The sequence below is a fragment of the Dreissena polymorpha genome, chromosome 1 (genome assembly GCF_020536995.1).
Source record: "Dreissena polymorpha isolate Duluth1 chromosome 1, UMN_Dpol_1.0, whole genome shotgun sequence".
NCBI classification, from domain to species: Eukaryota; Metazoa; Mollusca; class Bivalvia; order Myida; family Dreissenidae; genus Dreissena; species Dreissena polymorpha.
In genome coordinates, this window is record NC_068355.1 from 40,025,853 (window position 1) to 40,043,300 (window position 17,448).

Genomic DNA, 17,448 nt, shown 5'->3' on the forward strand with positions numbered 1-17,448 from the left:
CCATTACAACGAACACAAGACGTATCTTTTCAAAAAGCTTTTTGGACATATTATTTTTAAATTCAATGAATTATCTGTGCATCACTATAATCCATTTGAAAACAATGAATGCCTTTAGTTCGTTTGTGCTGAATTATTGCATTGTGCTCAATGTACTAGAAGGAACTAAAGTTTATCAACCAAATTTGATCTGGTGAAATAAGAAATCCTTACTTACGGCTAACACATTAAACATTGTTTTTAAATGTCCAGAATGAAACGCTCACCTTTATTATTTGCCGTATAATTATTCTATTGAGTTACTAATTTTGTACTGGTCTGTATAAACATTTGGGATCTTTGACTTTTGACAGACATGATAACTATTGTACTAACAAGATCATGATATGTACGCCAAAATTCTTAACTGTATAAGTTCTAGGCAATAATATATATGGCTGAAATCAATAGACCAAGTCTGCAACATTAGTATGTCCGTAATGGAACTTTTTTTTCGAATAATACAGTAGGGAAATAAAACGAGCAATGTTATGACATGGCCTCCAGTTCCAGATTAAAAGATCTAAGGTCATGTTCACTGACACTATACATGGTAACACGTAATAATATATATGTGCACTTGGGAAGTCTTGAAGGCATATGGCTATCAGATCTGGTTTTTGTCCTTACTTGTGCTCTGGTGAGCCTGTTGGTCCGGCATTGCCCCATTGTAAGTAGTTTTGAATTCACATGTACTTAGAATTAAAACAATTCAGCTGTAAATTGGCATATTTGAGGTCTTAAACAATTGTGTAACTTTCAGCTGTCTTTCTTTTTTGGCAATATATAAACAACCGTTTCATTCATGAACATGTGTTTCATAGTAAAATTGAATAAAACAGACGCGCATTTATTGTTATTTCTATATTTTAAGAAATACATAAATCGTTATAGTATTAGCATATTTGAGATGATTGCTGATTTTCGTGCAATATTTACCTGGCGTTTTAATGGTTTATGGGTTATAATGCATCACTTTTCATTGTCTTTCATGTTACTAATATGGTAGGCATAATAATTTGTTTCTTTGAATCGAAGAAGGATTTCATAATTATTGTTTTTTGGTAGAGAAAAGTATTTGATTCATGATAATTGTTATATTCAACATTACATGTAACTTGATGAAACGAGTGTGTAACTTTAAAATACATAAATTGGAAATCTTTAAGCCTTTGATCAGCAATTTGGTATCCTGTTTAAATGTTGGTAAAGACACTGTAATACGAGTACTTGAAAATAACAATATTGGTTGAATTAAAAAATGTTACTTTTAAAACAAAATGTTTTCTTTGTCGTTTATTCAATTATGTAATATGGATGTTACAGCTTTGAAAAACCTGTTATAACTTTAATGAGTACATATATTACAATTACATGTACTCTTTGAATGGTGGAAGTTTATTTTTTTACCCAAATTATCTCATTCAATGTATGCAATTCAAATTCGTTCACATGTGAACAAGCAACCGTTATGGTTTAAATACATAATAAAAGACAACAACTTAAACAATATTTATAAATTGAGAGTCTTCAAGTATTAAGTCAATCTGTTCAAACTTTGACCTGATATCATGATTTTTTCATATAATATAATTTTTGCAACAATAGCGTGCCATAATTACTGTGTAACGTCCAGTAATGAATAAGTGATAGTTATGTAATTGCTGTTGTTTACATCAACTATAGAATCTGATACAAAAGAGAAATCAAATGTGTTATGTATACCATTCCTTAAATGCAAATGTTGTTGTAAAAGGTTTAATTGATGTAAATTAAAACATATTTGTATGCAATTGTTTTAACCGATGTAAACCACTCGCATGCATGTTTTTTTTTTTAATAAGAAAACATATTTTTGTTACAGCTTGGTTAACACAAATGTACATGTGCTAAAAAAATAAAACAATTATTTGATAAACGTATTACGCACAAAACATTGTGCAAACGAAATAGACATGTTGAGCTTAACTATCTTACAAAACTATGGAATAATCAAAGCATATGACATACGGCATTGAGGAAGGGGGTGGGTATAAGATTCTTTAGATAAGCTTGACATCTTGGCAAAAACAAAATAATTGTTGTTGATATCATAATCATATACACATTTTACAAAAAAATATCCGCTTACTCATTCAGACAATATGTGTTCCTATGTTTAAAACAATAATTAGCATATACAATTATGAAAAATATTAGAATATACTATTTATAATAATAAGTATCACATAAACTAATCTTCACAATGAATACAACAATAGAAGACTACAATCTGAAATAATAATACATTTCTGCACATTGTTTTGCGAAAACACTATATATTATTTTTTTCAAATTATATATGCAAACATTTAAATTCAAACTTATTAAGTTTAAGTTTATACATGATTTGAAAATGTCATATGTCAACAGCCATTTTCTCATATTTATGGTGTATACACAATTATAATTATGTTTAATATGACAACTATACATGTATACATGTTAATGTAAATTTATCAACTGCTCAACATCATCTCACTCAATCTGTCACTCAGTCTGAAACACCATAATGTCATCATTATTCAACATTCCCACAATGAGAGTTCCTGTGCATTTTCTGTAGAAGACAGATATTGGTACTGACACACCATCCTTCTTTGTGACAACCTCTGCCAGTTTCCGTCTCCCATTTCTGTCCAACTGGATGATTGTGTCGGAACTAGCGCCGCCACATACCAGAACTTGTCCCGAGTCTGTCACATGGATGCGAGATAATGATTCACTCCAGGCCGGGTCAGTAAGTGTGGAGATCACTGTGCCATCCCTGGACAGGGTGACCAGCTGATGACGGTCACAGTTGGTCACATATATCATGTCTCCTTTTGGACTCACTGAACAGGAGGAAACTGTGGTGTGGAAAACAATGAAGAAGATGTTTTGGATATGAACATATGATATGGGGTCATATAATAAAACAGAAGTTAGTTTAGTAAATGTTTTGCATTAAGATGTCAATTTTGTGGCAGTATTTTGTTCAAATATTAAACACTTGCTACAAATGAAACATAATTAAAAGTACATTGTTAAAAAAAATCAAAAATGACATTTGTGGATTTATACAACATGATTGTCTAGCTTAGGATTTATTTTTTTGGGGTGTGGTAGTAGTTTTGGTTTTACATATTCATTTCTGACTTTGGGAAAAAGCAATCTCTCGGCCGAATCACCATTTATTCTACGAAGTAAAGCAATTGCTCCGACGGTCCGGAATTAAACGAATTTCCGGCGTAATATTCAACTTCAATTGCGTAGTTTGTGCATATATCTTAGAGAATAGTGAAATTTGATGTTTTTATGACTATTATGTCTATTGCTTTCTCATGCATAATGGGATTCCAAAAAATAATGTGCTAAATGTATGATCATGTCAAGCGGACATGTCAAATGCACAAACTATGGGGCCCGCTTAAAGGCCAGCCAGCCAGCCAGCCAGCCAGCCAGCCAGCCAGCCAGCCAGCCAGCCAGCCAGCCAGCCAGCCAGCCAGCCAGCCAGCCAGCCAGCCAGCCAGCCAGCCAGCCAGCCAGCCAGCCAGCCAGCCAGCCAGCCAGCCAGCCAGCCAGCCAGCCAGCCAGCCAGCCAGCCAGCCAGCCAATATCATCAAATCTAACCAGGCGCCAGATGTAACGTTTTATAGATCATTAACTGCACTTAATTACATTCCGCATGGGAGGTATTTTTCGTAAAATATTGATATAATTGAATTACACATAAAATTTTATTTTATGTGCCTAAAAATATGTAAAAATGGAATAGTTATAGAGGTTATAAATACTTGTTCACAAACCTGATGTATCCTCATACATCTTGCTCACCAATCTACCACCCACAGTGTACTGGTACAGAGCTGTGCTTGATGTTATGTACAGTTTACCCTGATGATGTGAAATACACCAGCATTCATGTTTGAGCTTCAGTATCCTTTCTTTTTTAAACTGACGATTGGTCACTCTGATGATGTCGACTTCAGATCCATACAAACTAATAGCCACCAAACTGCAGTCAATGCTTATCATGAAATTTGGTGGATTAGCAAGTCACAGTGGGACACAACCTTGTAATTCAGATCGAGCAGCTTCACTTTACAATTCATGTTGTCTGTTATAAGAAGCTCACCAGTAACTGTCTCACAGATACCTGATATATCACAATGTAATATTGATAGTTCCCCCTTAATTTTTACACAATAATTCTTACTACTCTTCACTTTTATAATTGGATCAGACTCGCTTACTGCACTTGGTTGATATTCTTGGACCATCTGTTGTGATAAACTTAATACTGGATCAGATACCTCGCCTGACTTGATCAGATGACTTGTTTTTTTCCAGGACAAGACTGTCTAGATAGACTGGATTCTGGATTGGGCGTTTTTACATTAAATTCTGTAGTTGTAATGCTTCCAGGGTCAGGCTGTCTGGATGCTTTAGGTTTATTGTGACTGATAATTGTGGTCTTTGTTGTCCTTTTAGCAGATTGTGATATTTTCACTGTGCTCAGGACTTGTCCCAGTCCTGAGAAAGTGGAAAGGGTTTGTTGGATGGTTGTATCAGGATTGAATTTAAGTGTCATCACATTCTTTGATGCCACTTCTTGCAAAACTGCTTCTACCTTAATGAACTGGTTAAGACATTGTGTATACATTATAAAATTCAGTGCTTCGCTTTTGTATTTTCTTTTCTGCCAATCTTCGTGTACACATTTCATGTTTTGTATAGACTTGGTGCAGTGTTTAATATCTGTTTCAATAGACATCTTCATGGTTCCTAGTAATGTGTCCAATTGCTTGATAGTGTTTCTTTTCAGTTGATCCAAATAATTGTTGATTTTCTTGCGTAAAATATTAATTTCTTCCAGAATTTTATTGTAGGTTTTTTCAAGAAACTTCTTACTTTCCTCAAAGTCATCTTTTTTCTGAGTCATCTGCTGATATAGTATGTCGACATTTGCTGACTACTGATTGAAGTCTCCTTTCTGGTGTAGGTCTCTCACTTTATCGCCTATGAGTACAACATTGCTGCATTTCCTGCAAAAATATTCGTTCATGAGTTCATTTTTTCCTAGAAATTTCTCATTTTCTCAAAAATGCCCTTTTTTTAAATCATATTTATTAGCTTCAGGCAATATCTTGAAAAAAAAAATAGATATTAATAATATCTTGAAAAAATATCACACTTTATATCTCTAAAATAATGAACTGTACGGTATTTTTTACAATTAAGAATATGAATTGAATTCTGACATATTTTTACTAAATGTATAGCTCAGACCCAAAGGAAATACGATTCTTAATTTTTAAATCAAAAATAAATCTTTTCTTACGGACTAATTAATATATTGTATGTATATATTATTGAAACAAGATAATTCATATTATTCGTTTGTTTTACTGGAATACCTTTAAGACATGATTTGCAGACAATGCTTAAGCTTATAAACCAAACACTATTAAATAGTGGACCATTGTGAAATATACCATACTATATTATATACTATAAACGTCCATTATTTGTGCTTTACTATCCTAAACATTTAAACATACAATATTCAAACTTGAAGACAGTGTTCTTTATGATATTAAGTTGTCAATGTGCGATGTGTTTTATCCAACATTTCATTTTACAAAAGTTATGCAACTTTCAACTGGACATTTCTGTTTAATTATTATTTAATAATTGTAACCTGATACTGAAAAAGCACAAATGAACGCATCCGAAACTAGTACATCCAGATGTATGTTTAAAGTTGGTTTGTTACATTGTAACTATATAGCACTCTACTTAGTTTAATCAAATCATACTTGTCATTACTGATCAGACCAGTTGGGTCAAATTATTTATATATACTTATATAGCAAAATAACTGAAAACACCTCTTACTATGAAGCCACAAGGCCCAAAGCATACAATTTGTCATTATGCATTTTATTGAGTATAACTATGACACGATCCAGTGCAAAATCATCATGACACTAAATGCTCATTTGTCCAATTATATCATGGTTGAGTTTGCAAATGGTTCTGGTTCAAGTAAAAACATGTTTGCCTAGAGACAGGAAAGATTTCTTTATATGGCTTTCTATGGCTGTTCGAAATATATATATATATATATATATATATATATATATTCAAAACTGACCTAACGCTCACTTGAGAATAACGGTAAATTGCAGACAACGGTCAGTCTGGATTCCCCCGACGAAAATCACTCTATATTACACTTGAGAATAACGGTCAATTGTCCATAACGGTCGACGGTCAATATATTTTTCTCCGAAAGTCATGTTTGAACTGAAAACAACGGACACGCATCAGTCTTACGAGTCGAGCGAAAATTAAGAACACAAACACAACAGGTGCACGTAACAATAAGAATATGTATTAGAGGCAATTATCGGCTGTATTCATAACGACTAAGCATGAGCGCTCGCGTGACAAAGTCAATAGATCTTTATCGCTGATAAGGTGTTAAAACAACATTATGTTGGCGAGTGTTGTTATAAGAAGGCGATTAAAGGATTTGTGATCGTCTTTTCAGGAAAAATATACATTGAATTGCAATTACCGTTAAATATTTTGAACAATATTTTGGCATCTTTTTCTTTGAATTAGAACTATACAGTTATAGCGTACTTTTGATTGATCACAGCGAATCCGCTTTTATATTTGTTTGGATGTGACATCAATTACACGTGATACTTTTTACTTAAAAATACATCCCAATTAATGTAATACGAACTTTCAGATTTACTCAATAAAAGAGATGCGTGAGTAAACAACAATTCTATCGTTGATAAAGTGATTACGTTTAAAAATAGTTATGCAATTAAATCAATTTATATAACACTATGTGACATCAATGACACGTGATACTTTTTACTTAAAAATACATCCCAATTAATGTGATACGAACTTTCATATTTACTCAATAAAAGAGATGCAAGAGTAAACAACAATTCTATCGTTGATTAAGTCATAGATTCATTTTAAAAATAGTTATGCAATTAAATCAATTTATATTACACTGTTCTGTATTATTTCATAAAAATTATTTATGCTTAGGCCTAGTCATCGGCAATGGGCCTTTGATTTACACTGTGTACTGGGTGGGATAACGACGTGGCAATACCAACAACTGACCAACCAGATAAAAATGTTGATCCGTGAATAGCGGTCACTCGTCGACAACGGTAACTTTGGTCATTTCCATTTACTGACCGCTGTTCTCAGTTTTAACTCAGTATGGCTGCCAGAGGATCTATAGTTTTTCTCATATGGCCTAAGTGAGCAATCTAGAAGTCTCGTATATCTACGGTAATATCTAAGATAAGTTTGAAAATAGTTACAGTTTTAGTTTGTCCAATCAGTATGAGACTGAATTCTTAGATCATTTCCTATCATCACAAAGCTTGTTCATTTCTGTGCATCTATGGAAGTGTCCAGATGTCCGTCCAAATATACCTGTCTCAGCCATTACTTTGACTTGTATTAATTGATTCAATATTAGCTTGGCTCAAATGTCAAACAACACAAGGCGATGTGGGGTTAAATTTGAACAAGGTCAAAGGCCAAATAAAGTTTGAAAATTACTGTCTGAGCCATAACTTTGCAGTACATGGATTGGTTTTGTAAACACTTGACAACACTGTTAACCATCATAAGACAATGTGTGGCTTGTAACTCTTGTCTGCTTAAAGTATCGGTCAAGATATAATTAAGAGCTTTAGGTAGAATTTTGTCCATAGCTTGAAAACTAAAAGAGGTATTGAGTTGAAACTTATAATGGAAGACCTGAGCTTGCCTGATTTGCCGTGCAATTGGACCATATCATTTGTTTCCTTCATGCTAAGAATAATTGCCCTGTGTTAATTTGTGTACTTAAATTTTATTGGAAGCGTATGTTTAAAACTTAATATTGTATAAACTGAAACTTTAATAGGTAGGTAGATCTCTTTAGCGGAACTCACTGAGCACAATAACTCTAACTATTGTCTCAAGTTTAAGGATTATTGCCCTTCGTTAAAGTGTGTTCCTATATTTTGTCTCGAGAACATTATGAACACTAAAATAGGTAACAACTTAAAGCTTATTAGGTGGATGTTCAGTGTTGGTACACGAATTATACCTTTTGTTTGCATATTTTTAGACGTATTGCCCTTGGTTTATTTGTCAAATTAAGTATTGCATGGAGCTCATCTTTAAAACTATAGGAGGTATAAACTTGCTTTGAAGAGGTATCAACTTGATACTTAATTGGTTTGGGGATGTGAAGTGAACAATAACACAAAATCTTGATTCTATAGTTTGAAAGTTATTTCACTTTATTAATGTACAATCTTTAATTTTTTAATGAGGCATACCATGCAAAATGAGGTGTACACTTTTTATTTCATAGGTTGATAAATCTCAATAACGGGAAGTGCAGCATTACTAACAATAAATCTTTCTTTGATAATTTCGTATGCAACTATTTTTTTTAAATGACCTGTTGTTAAATCTGATTTGCCCTCTGACAAAGCAGCATATGTAACGTATTCGATGCAAAGCAGTGACATTTTTGATAAATGTACTACAACCCTCTTAACAAGCAAATGCTTAAAGGACATATAGTACAAGTCACATCCGTTGACACGCCTTGTTTCAAAATCTAGCATGTTGCGGGATAAATGTACGTCTTTTACACAAATTGACAACTTGGCTGAATGTCATATAATGATTTGTCATTATGACTTAATTTCAAGCATACACTAACATGGTATAACATTGTTTCGCATTCCTGGGTTTGCTTAAACAAAAGTAGGCAAGCAAGGATATCTTTGTCCGCTTTGTGTTGTTTTTCACAACTTTAGACTCTCGGGTTGGTAAAATGTTTTGTTTGACAGATAAAATGAAATGAAAGGTACAGTGTCTGTCTAAACAGGGTCTTCTTAACACATCAAAACTAAAATCCTCTCTTAACCGTAAACATTGTTAGTTTTCTTTATATACATACATATCATATCTCCACTAAAACAGATTCCCCTCGCTTTGGGATACTGGTTTAAAGTTGGTCGCGTCAAAAAAATGTAAAAATTAAACACAACAGACATTGAAGTTATTTTTTTGAATATTAAATCGTTAACGTGGTCCCAAAAGCGTCCAGAGGTTCCATTGTTCTAAACAAGCATCATAGTGCCCTCAGTGGGTTCGTTGTTAATTTTCACAACATTTGAATTCACAAGAAATGGGGCTTACATTTGGTCAAGACAAACATAAAACAAATCTTGAAACCAAGTGCACCTGTACTTACTTATGATTGTAGACATGGCAGACATGACATATCAGCTCACTGTGATCCTCGCAGAATATTGTTAGTTTTTCTTTCGTGTGCTCCTGGCATTGCTCTTGTGCATCAACATTGGTCTGAGACCACTGGCTGATGTTTTCTTTACCCAATGTTGCATGTTTTTTAAAAAGTGTGTTATGGAGCTCCACACATTTTCCACAAAAGAACTTGGAACATTCCTCACAGTGAACTATAGTATCTGAGTTTCTGTCGTTTTCCTGACAAGTGAAGCAAGAAAAGTCAAAAAGGAAATCTGATCCCCTACGAATTAAACTCTCATAATTTGAAGCCCTTTTTCTTTCAAATGATTGATTGCTTTAGTCTATCCTAAGGCAGGTGATATCCGGTTATGCGACTGCGTATGGCGTTTATCTTAATTTGTTACAAGTATACGTATCGCATTACACATATCAGGTCTATTTATTAACAATCTTATTCAACTATTTACAGTGTGAAATGGTTTAAGATGTTTAAAACGGACTGTTGAATTAATTGAAGTCTTATCAATTTTAAAGTCATCTACAGTAATAAATGGTATATTTTGGACTCATACCAAGTGTTCAACTTAAACTAAAGTGCACTTGATAAACTTTTATATAATTGATAATTTAGATTTAAAATCACATTTGAGTACAATATACACAGACATAATCATTTTACATAGTAACTGCAAAACTAATTGGGTTGGTTTCAATTATGCCCTAAACACGTCAATTACATGCTTTAACGGTTTAAATATGCTATTTCTCTTTGTAAATTATTGATATGGGGTAAGCTCCCCTAATGATGTAATAATCATCAGTGAGATTATGATATTGGAGACATCTCAATCATTCTATGTCTCACCTATGTGCCTTCACCGTTTGAGATAACTACCATTACCATAATGAGGATTACAATTTGTATCGATTCACAATCATATATGCGCAATTTTTGTCATACATGAATAAGGTAAAGATCAAACCAAAAACGTAAAATTATTAAGTCCCTTTTCAATTGAAAAGTGCCAAAAAACTAAGTTAAGTCCAGGTAGGTTACTGTCACACAAATGGCCACGATCGCCCAGGTAAGACCATTAATTTGTTGTGTCCCGATTTAATATCCACGTTTTCGGACAGTAACTGGACAACACATACATAGTAGGGAAAATATCAATTCTACAGCACACCCAGTTGAATAAATTAAACATACACTACTGAAGTTCTTCTATGCTTGCATCATGTTCACACTTTTAATGATGATTTTTAATTTTGCTAAATATTCTCATAGATTCATATGCACGTATTTATTCAACATTTCAATGCATTGGGTATAATTTTACCTTCAAGTTAGGTTGTATTTTGTTTAATTGCTCTATACATTTATTTATCTTTTAATGTGTATCGTGTTATTTAATAAAATTTGACCCAGCATTTGTAAAAATATTACAAGATATGTACATTTCCAGAAAGAATACTATATATATTAATTTTTTCAAAGAAGTTGATTTTTCCTTATAATTTGATTATTTTTCATTCAAAATGATGTTTTTACTAATTAAAATCATAGCCACACGCTAACCACCCGTGACACAAATTAAGCATAATTTTAAATGCGGAAATGTGGTTTCCTTTTATTTCAAAACGAGGTTTTCACTTTTAAACCCTGCCTGTCCCCAATCATGATGAAATTTAACATGAATAAGGGCACACAGTTGTTATTTCAACAAATACGGATATTTTTTTCGGATGATGAATTAAGCGCTCTGGAAGTAAAGTGGTATTTTCATATTGTCATATATTTTCGGGATCTAATAAAATTGTTGTTGTATTTATCGCGCACATAACCCTAAACCGTAACTAGTCAATGACGATGGCAGTAATTGGGCCTGTGGCAAATACAATTCAATCCACGTCTACTCTCCTAAAACACAATTGAAGTCTCCAACGCCAAATAACACGTCTGCTCACGCCAGCAGTCTGGATAGGAAGAGGCCAGGGTTCACCGAAAACGCTCCCAGCAGGCATCAGCTTTTGTCTAATCGGTTGCACGTCTCCAAATCAGGCAGCGCGACCAGATAGCATGTGCGTGTCGCAAGCCGCGAGCGAACTCTGCATGAGGGTGTGTCGCCGGCTGGTCACCGGCACTGCGCTCCCCCCCCCACTTTTCTCCTTTTGGGATAACACCCCACTCTGAGGGAGTAGTGCCGCCACAGACATACCGTCGCAACCGAGGATTTACCCAAACCCCCTTCCTCCGGAACCAGTGCCCCTTTCGTAAGCATGATGGCGCTCACGCTCTACAAAGTACTCTCCGACCGCAGTCCCGCCGTATAAACTCTTCTCTCGGCCAATGCCCCTTTCGTAAGCACGGGACGCCTTCGCCATGCAACTTTCTTCAAGACCGCTGCACCCAAGCCGTCGCGCCGCACCCGAGGAAGTATCAACCACTTTTTTCGTCAAAATACCCCTTTCGTAAGCACGGGGACGCCTTCGCCACGCCATGCAACTTACTCTTAGACCGCAGCGATCTAACGGAAACTGTGACCGGACCCCCGAAGTCAGGGCAACCTATTTGGTTCAATACATGTAGCTACAGACATACAGAACCATGCACAGAACAGAGGCCTCGACCCATCAAGACAACAGTCGGCCGTATCCAACAACGCACTAAACATAATGGTATCCGATGATATATGTACTTATTTATTTATTTATTTATTTATGTATTTATATGCGTAATCTACTTTACTTGTATTGTTATTCATTATCTACTCTACTTGTAGTATTTTTATCTACTCTACTTGTATTATAATAAACTTGAACAAATGAAACACCAAGGCAACCAAATAATATTGACAGAGGCAACTTAAACACTGATAAATGGAAAACGAATAAAATGAAATGATGTATATATGCTTGTCAAAAATAGCCAGTAAACTTCAATTAGACAATCTAACCCATTTAAAGCTTTGTCTCCGGGCAAAAGATCCCAAACAACCGAAAGATACACAAGGAGGTAATCAATTTCATTGAATAATTGATGATGTACAAAGCATGTAAAGACGGGAACCCAAAGACTCTTAACAACAAAAAAACAAGAATAAAGAAACTCGGAGATCAGTGGACTCGCTCAGCCAGTTCATCCACAAGCCGTGAACCATTGGCAGCCTTCAACTGCGAACAGATACAGCAACCAGTATGATGGAGATCATTATGATTATAACACCAACAACTCCTTTACACGTGCCACAGCTATGGAAAAAAACAATCGACCTGCATATAATGTTGTTCCTACCTTTTCGAAGAGACGGTTGCAATAAAAAAAAAACATGGCATAAACTAAAACTAAAAGAACAACGGGGGCCATCGGCCGGACAACAAAATTTCAATACAATACGTATCAATTGAATATATGTGTTTTCTATATTTTTTGCCCTGCTGCCAACTACCTTCAAGCATTCAGCGCGGCGACGTGTACATATAACGATATCAAGTTGATTACACACACGTGAAAAAAAACCCCATCAATCAAAGTACAAAATAATATTTGAAATTTACGACAACTTTAAGAGTTCTATAACCCAATTGAATATGGTCAAGATATGTTGGGAGATATATATATTTCGGATGTTAATCTTTTCGGCTTTTATCTGACACGCATCAATGCCTTGTTATATATATATGATAGTGAATTGTTGTTTTCAGAAAAGTTGATTTATCGTTATAGTATGATTATTTATCATTCAAAATTATGTTTTTACTAATTAATATCATAACCACCTGACACGCATGGGTTTTTACAATGGAAAACTATTTTGACAAGCAATCCCTTTACAATTTCTCTGTACAGTATATGTGATTTTTTTTCATACGCTGTACATAAGCTTTACATTAATGATTGTGATATTTCTTACAGAGATAACAAATACAATTATCTTTTTCATTGAAATTTGAAACGCTCATACATTGTACAACTGAACATATTTTCTCAAAGTCAAACATTATATCAAATCAGGATATAACCCTTAAACAAAAACATTAAAATTTAAGAGTGGATCCACAATCACGTAAACTGAACTTCGTCTAATGTTAAGAGATTAAAATTATGTTTAACTCAGGACAAATGTGAAATCTGGGCTTAATACATGTGCGTTAAGTCATGTCCAAGATCAGCTTGTGCAGTTCACTTTCCCATTCCTTTTGATCATAATTTGCATAAAAGTGGAAAGTGTTGTCCCTGATTAGTCTGTTTGGACTGTACAGACTAATCTGGGATGACACTGTACACACATGTTTTAACCCCGTTTTTCCCAGAATGAGGATCATATGGTAAAGAATGCACAAGTACTTTATAGCTTTGCATGAGATATTCAGTAATACGATGGATGTGTGATCATGACAAGTTCAGGAAGCGGAGACCATCCCTATAACCTTCGTTCCCGAAAATCAAGAATGGTTCCCTATTCCCAATATGGCCACAGCTCCTTAGTTTCCATGGATACCAAAGATGTGTTCCCCAGCGATATTCATACTTACTTTACAGTGAAACAAGATGGCATAAAGAACATTTTGTATAAGACTAACAGTGGTATAAATGACAATACTTAACCAGAATCTTTAGAAATCGAACGTGTTCGAATGGATAGATTCGTAGACAATTGTGAGGTTGATCAGCTAGTGCTAATAGATCTGAGAAATCAGAAAAAGAAGAATCGTTTAGAGATGGTGACATGGTGACACAGAAGAAACAAGTTTTATAAATGGAACAACTGACACTCACTCAGTCTTTAATAGAAGAAGACAGTTTTGATGATGAGATTGGCAAAAATATTGTTAAGCTTGAGGATAGCTCAGAGACTTGTCTGCAGATCATTCTGCAGGCGTCATTTACATACTTGATAGCAGGATTCGGAAATGTTGCAGCAAGAATGGTGCTTGACGCATTTCATGCACTATATTGCTTTTTCTACTCTCATTGTTGAAATACCACTGATATGATTACAAATGTGTAGCAAAGGCAAAAATTTTCAATATGACTGGCGACATGATTCCCCAAAAAAATTAAATGAATATGCATTTTACCTTAATAACATTATTATTTAAAACCTTTGCTTTATTACTTAAAGCGGGTATATACGATCTTGTCAAATATTTATTAATTAATATAAAATGTGTAAAAAACTTATTATACATATATTTCAATATAAACTAAAATAAAAGTTAAGAAGAACATGTGTCGAAAAATGCTGAATAAGCCAGATATTTAATTCTGAAATCGAAAAAGGCTGTACAGCCGAATTCGCCAGCATGTATATCATGCATGTACGATGTGAATCTAAATTTAGTTTAACGGTTCATTTGAAATTCCTGCAGCGACATCGATTCATACGACACACGAACACTTACTAAAAAGACGAATGCATCGGTTATTGTAGGAAAATAATTACGAATTATCTTCGTCACAATCGGCTCGGGGCGCTAATTTGTATTTGCTGTATTTTATGAAATTCGTCTTAAATGTATCATTTTTCTTGCATATTGTGTGTTATTATAACATAGTTGTATCAATATTTTACAATTCAGCACATATAAAAATCGTATATACCCGCTTTAAATTTCGTAACGCCAGTTACCAATATCAATCAATCTGAATTAATGAGTACTGTATGGAGATGCATTAGTCTTTCAATGTCAATATGAGTATTTAATTGTGTATGCATCACATTTTTTTTAGCACTGGTCTGTGTTTGTAGAAATGTCGGAAACTTTCTTTCTCGTGCCCAGCGTTGCTTGGTCTCAAAGGCAATTTAGAGATGACTTTAACTGCTAGACTTTCAACACAGGTGAGTGATGCTGCCTATAAACACTTTCACCACACAAATCGCCGATCGCGATTGTCGCAACTTGCGAAATATGTTCAAAAGTGGCGAATTTCATTACTGACACTATACTTGTAGTCTGTGCTAATCCTTATAGCTAGAAATCTGGTCTGGTACATAACTGAAGCATTTAATGTAATAAGATTTCGTTCAAACAAGCCCTACGGTAATTCATTTTTATAAGATCGCTAATTGCCCCTTTTTTCCAGATGAGAGTGACATCCTGTGAGAGGTTTTTTAACGCTTATCGCGCTTGGTTGGGCACAAACACACACTGTTGAAATCAAAATCAGCATTATTTGTTTTTAATCTTCTGAAGTCTTATGAATTAATTTGCTGCAAAATAATGATTTTAAATTCAAAATAACTATGATCATATACAAATTAAGCATATTTTTGAACGCGGAAATGTGGTTTCCTTTTATTTCGAAACGAGGTTAATGAAAAAATTTGGAAAAACGTAATCTCTTTAAGGTTTTGATTTCTGAACATTTGAACACTGTGTGTCCTCAATTATCTTGATGAAATTTAACATTAATAAGGGCAGGCAGTTGTTATCGCAACAAATACATATATTATTTGGAAGATGGATTAAGCGCTCTGCAAGTTTAGTGTTATTTTCATATTGTGATATAGTTTCACGATCTAATAAAACTGTTGTAGTGTTTATCGCGTTTAGCTCTTCGTGGGTTTCACATTTAACCATAAACCGTAACTAGTCAATGACAATGGTAAATATTGGACATGGGGCAAATACAATTCAATCCATTTATACTCACCTTAAGCACAAAGGAAGTTTCCAACGCCGAATAACACGTCTGCTCACGCCAGCAGTCTGGATAGGAAGAAGCCAGAATTCACCGAAAACGCCCCCAACAGGCATCAGCTTCCATCCAATCGGTTGCACGTCTCAACATCAGAAAGCACGACCAAACAACATATGCGTGCCGAACGCTGGGAGCAAACTCTGCATGAGGGTGTCTCGCCGGCTGGTCACCGGCACTGCGCTCCCCCTATTTTTCTCCTTTCGAGATAACACCCCTAAAGGAGGGAGTAGTGCCGCCACAGACGTACCGTCGCAACCGAGGAAGTACCAAAATCCCCTTCCCCCGGAACTAGTGCCCCTTTCGTAAGCACGGGGGCGCCCTCGCCATGCAACGTACTTTTAGACCGCTGCGCCCAAGCCGTCCCGCCCCACCCGATGGAGTATCAACCCCTTCTCTCGTCCCAATGCCCCTTTTGTACGCGCCTTCGCCATGTAACATACTTTCGACCCCCGCAGTCAGGGCAACATAATTGGTTCAATAGCTACAGACACACAGAGCCATGAACAGAACAGGGGCATCTACCCATCAAGACAACAGTCGGCCGTATCCGACACCGCTCTAAACATATTGGTATTGAATAATAAGTGTACTTTATTTATTTATTTATTTATTTATTTATTTATTTATTTATTTATTTATTTATTTATTTATATGCGTTATCTACTTTATTTATATTAGTATTCATTATCTACACTACTGGTAGTAATTTTTTCTACTCTGCTTGTATTATTATTCATTATCTACTCTACGTGTAGTATTTTTATATCTACTTGTATTACAATACACTTGAACAAATGAAACACCATGGTAACCAAATACTATTGACAGTGGCAACTTAAACACTAATAAATGGAAACCGAATAAAATGAAATTATGTTTATATGCATGTCAAAAATATCCAGTGAACTTAAGTTAGGCGGGACGGCCTACCCATAAAAAAAACTTGGTCTCCGGGCAAAAGATTCCAAACAACTGAAAGATACATAAAGAGGTAATCTATTACATGGAATAATGGATGATGGACAAAGCATGTAAGCATGTATGGTTTCTATATGTTTCGCCGTGCCGCCAACTGCCAACAAGCATTCAGCGAGGCGACGAGTACTTATAACGATATCAAGTGTATTACACACACGTGCAAATACACCATCAATCAAAGTACAAAATAATATTCAAATTGTTAAAATATTAAAAGTTTTACAATGTTTAAGTATCAAACTGCTTACTTGTTTACTACTCATAACAAAACATTCCAATGTTTAATACTAATGTGTTAATATATGTAAGGGCGGCATCCCTACTTCCATTCAGGAGAACATAACCACAACAAGAGAAAAATATCAACAAGCGATATACTG

At 34.8% G+C, this 17,448-nt stretch overlaps 1 protein-coding gene across 1 annotated transcript; it reads right to left on the bottom strand.

Moving 5' to 3' along the window:
- Window positions 1-1,862: 1,862 nt before the first annotated feature.
- On the bottom strand, window positions 1,863-9,774 carry LOC127865050 (uncharacterized). Its single transcript, XM_052404934.1, has 2 exons — window positions 9,368-9,774; window positions 1,863-2,927 (listed from the first exon to the last, which is right to left on the bottom strand). The coding sequence occupies exons 1-2, from the start codon at window positions 9,390-9,392 to the stop codon at window positions 2,569-2,571; spliced, it is 384 nt and encodes a 127-aa protein (XP_052260894.1). The 5' UTR covers window positions 9,393-9,774; the 3' UTR covers window positions 1,863-2,568.
- Window positions 9,775-17,448: the final 7,674 nt, after the last annotated feature.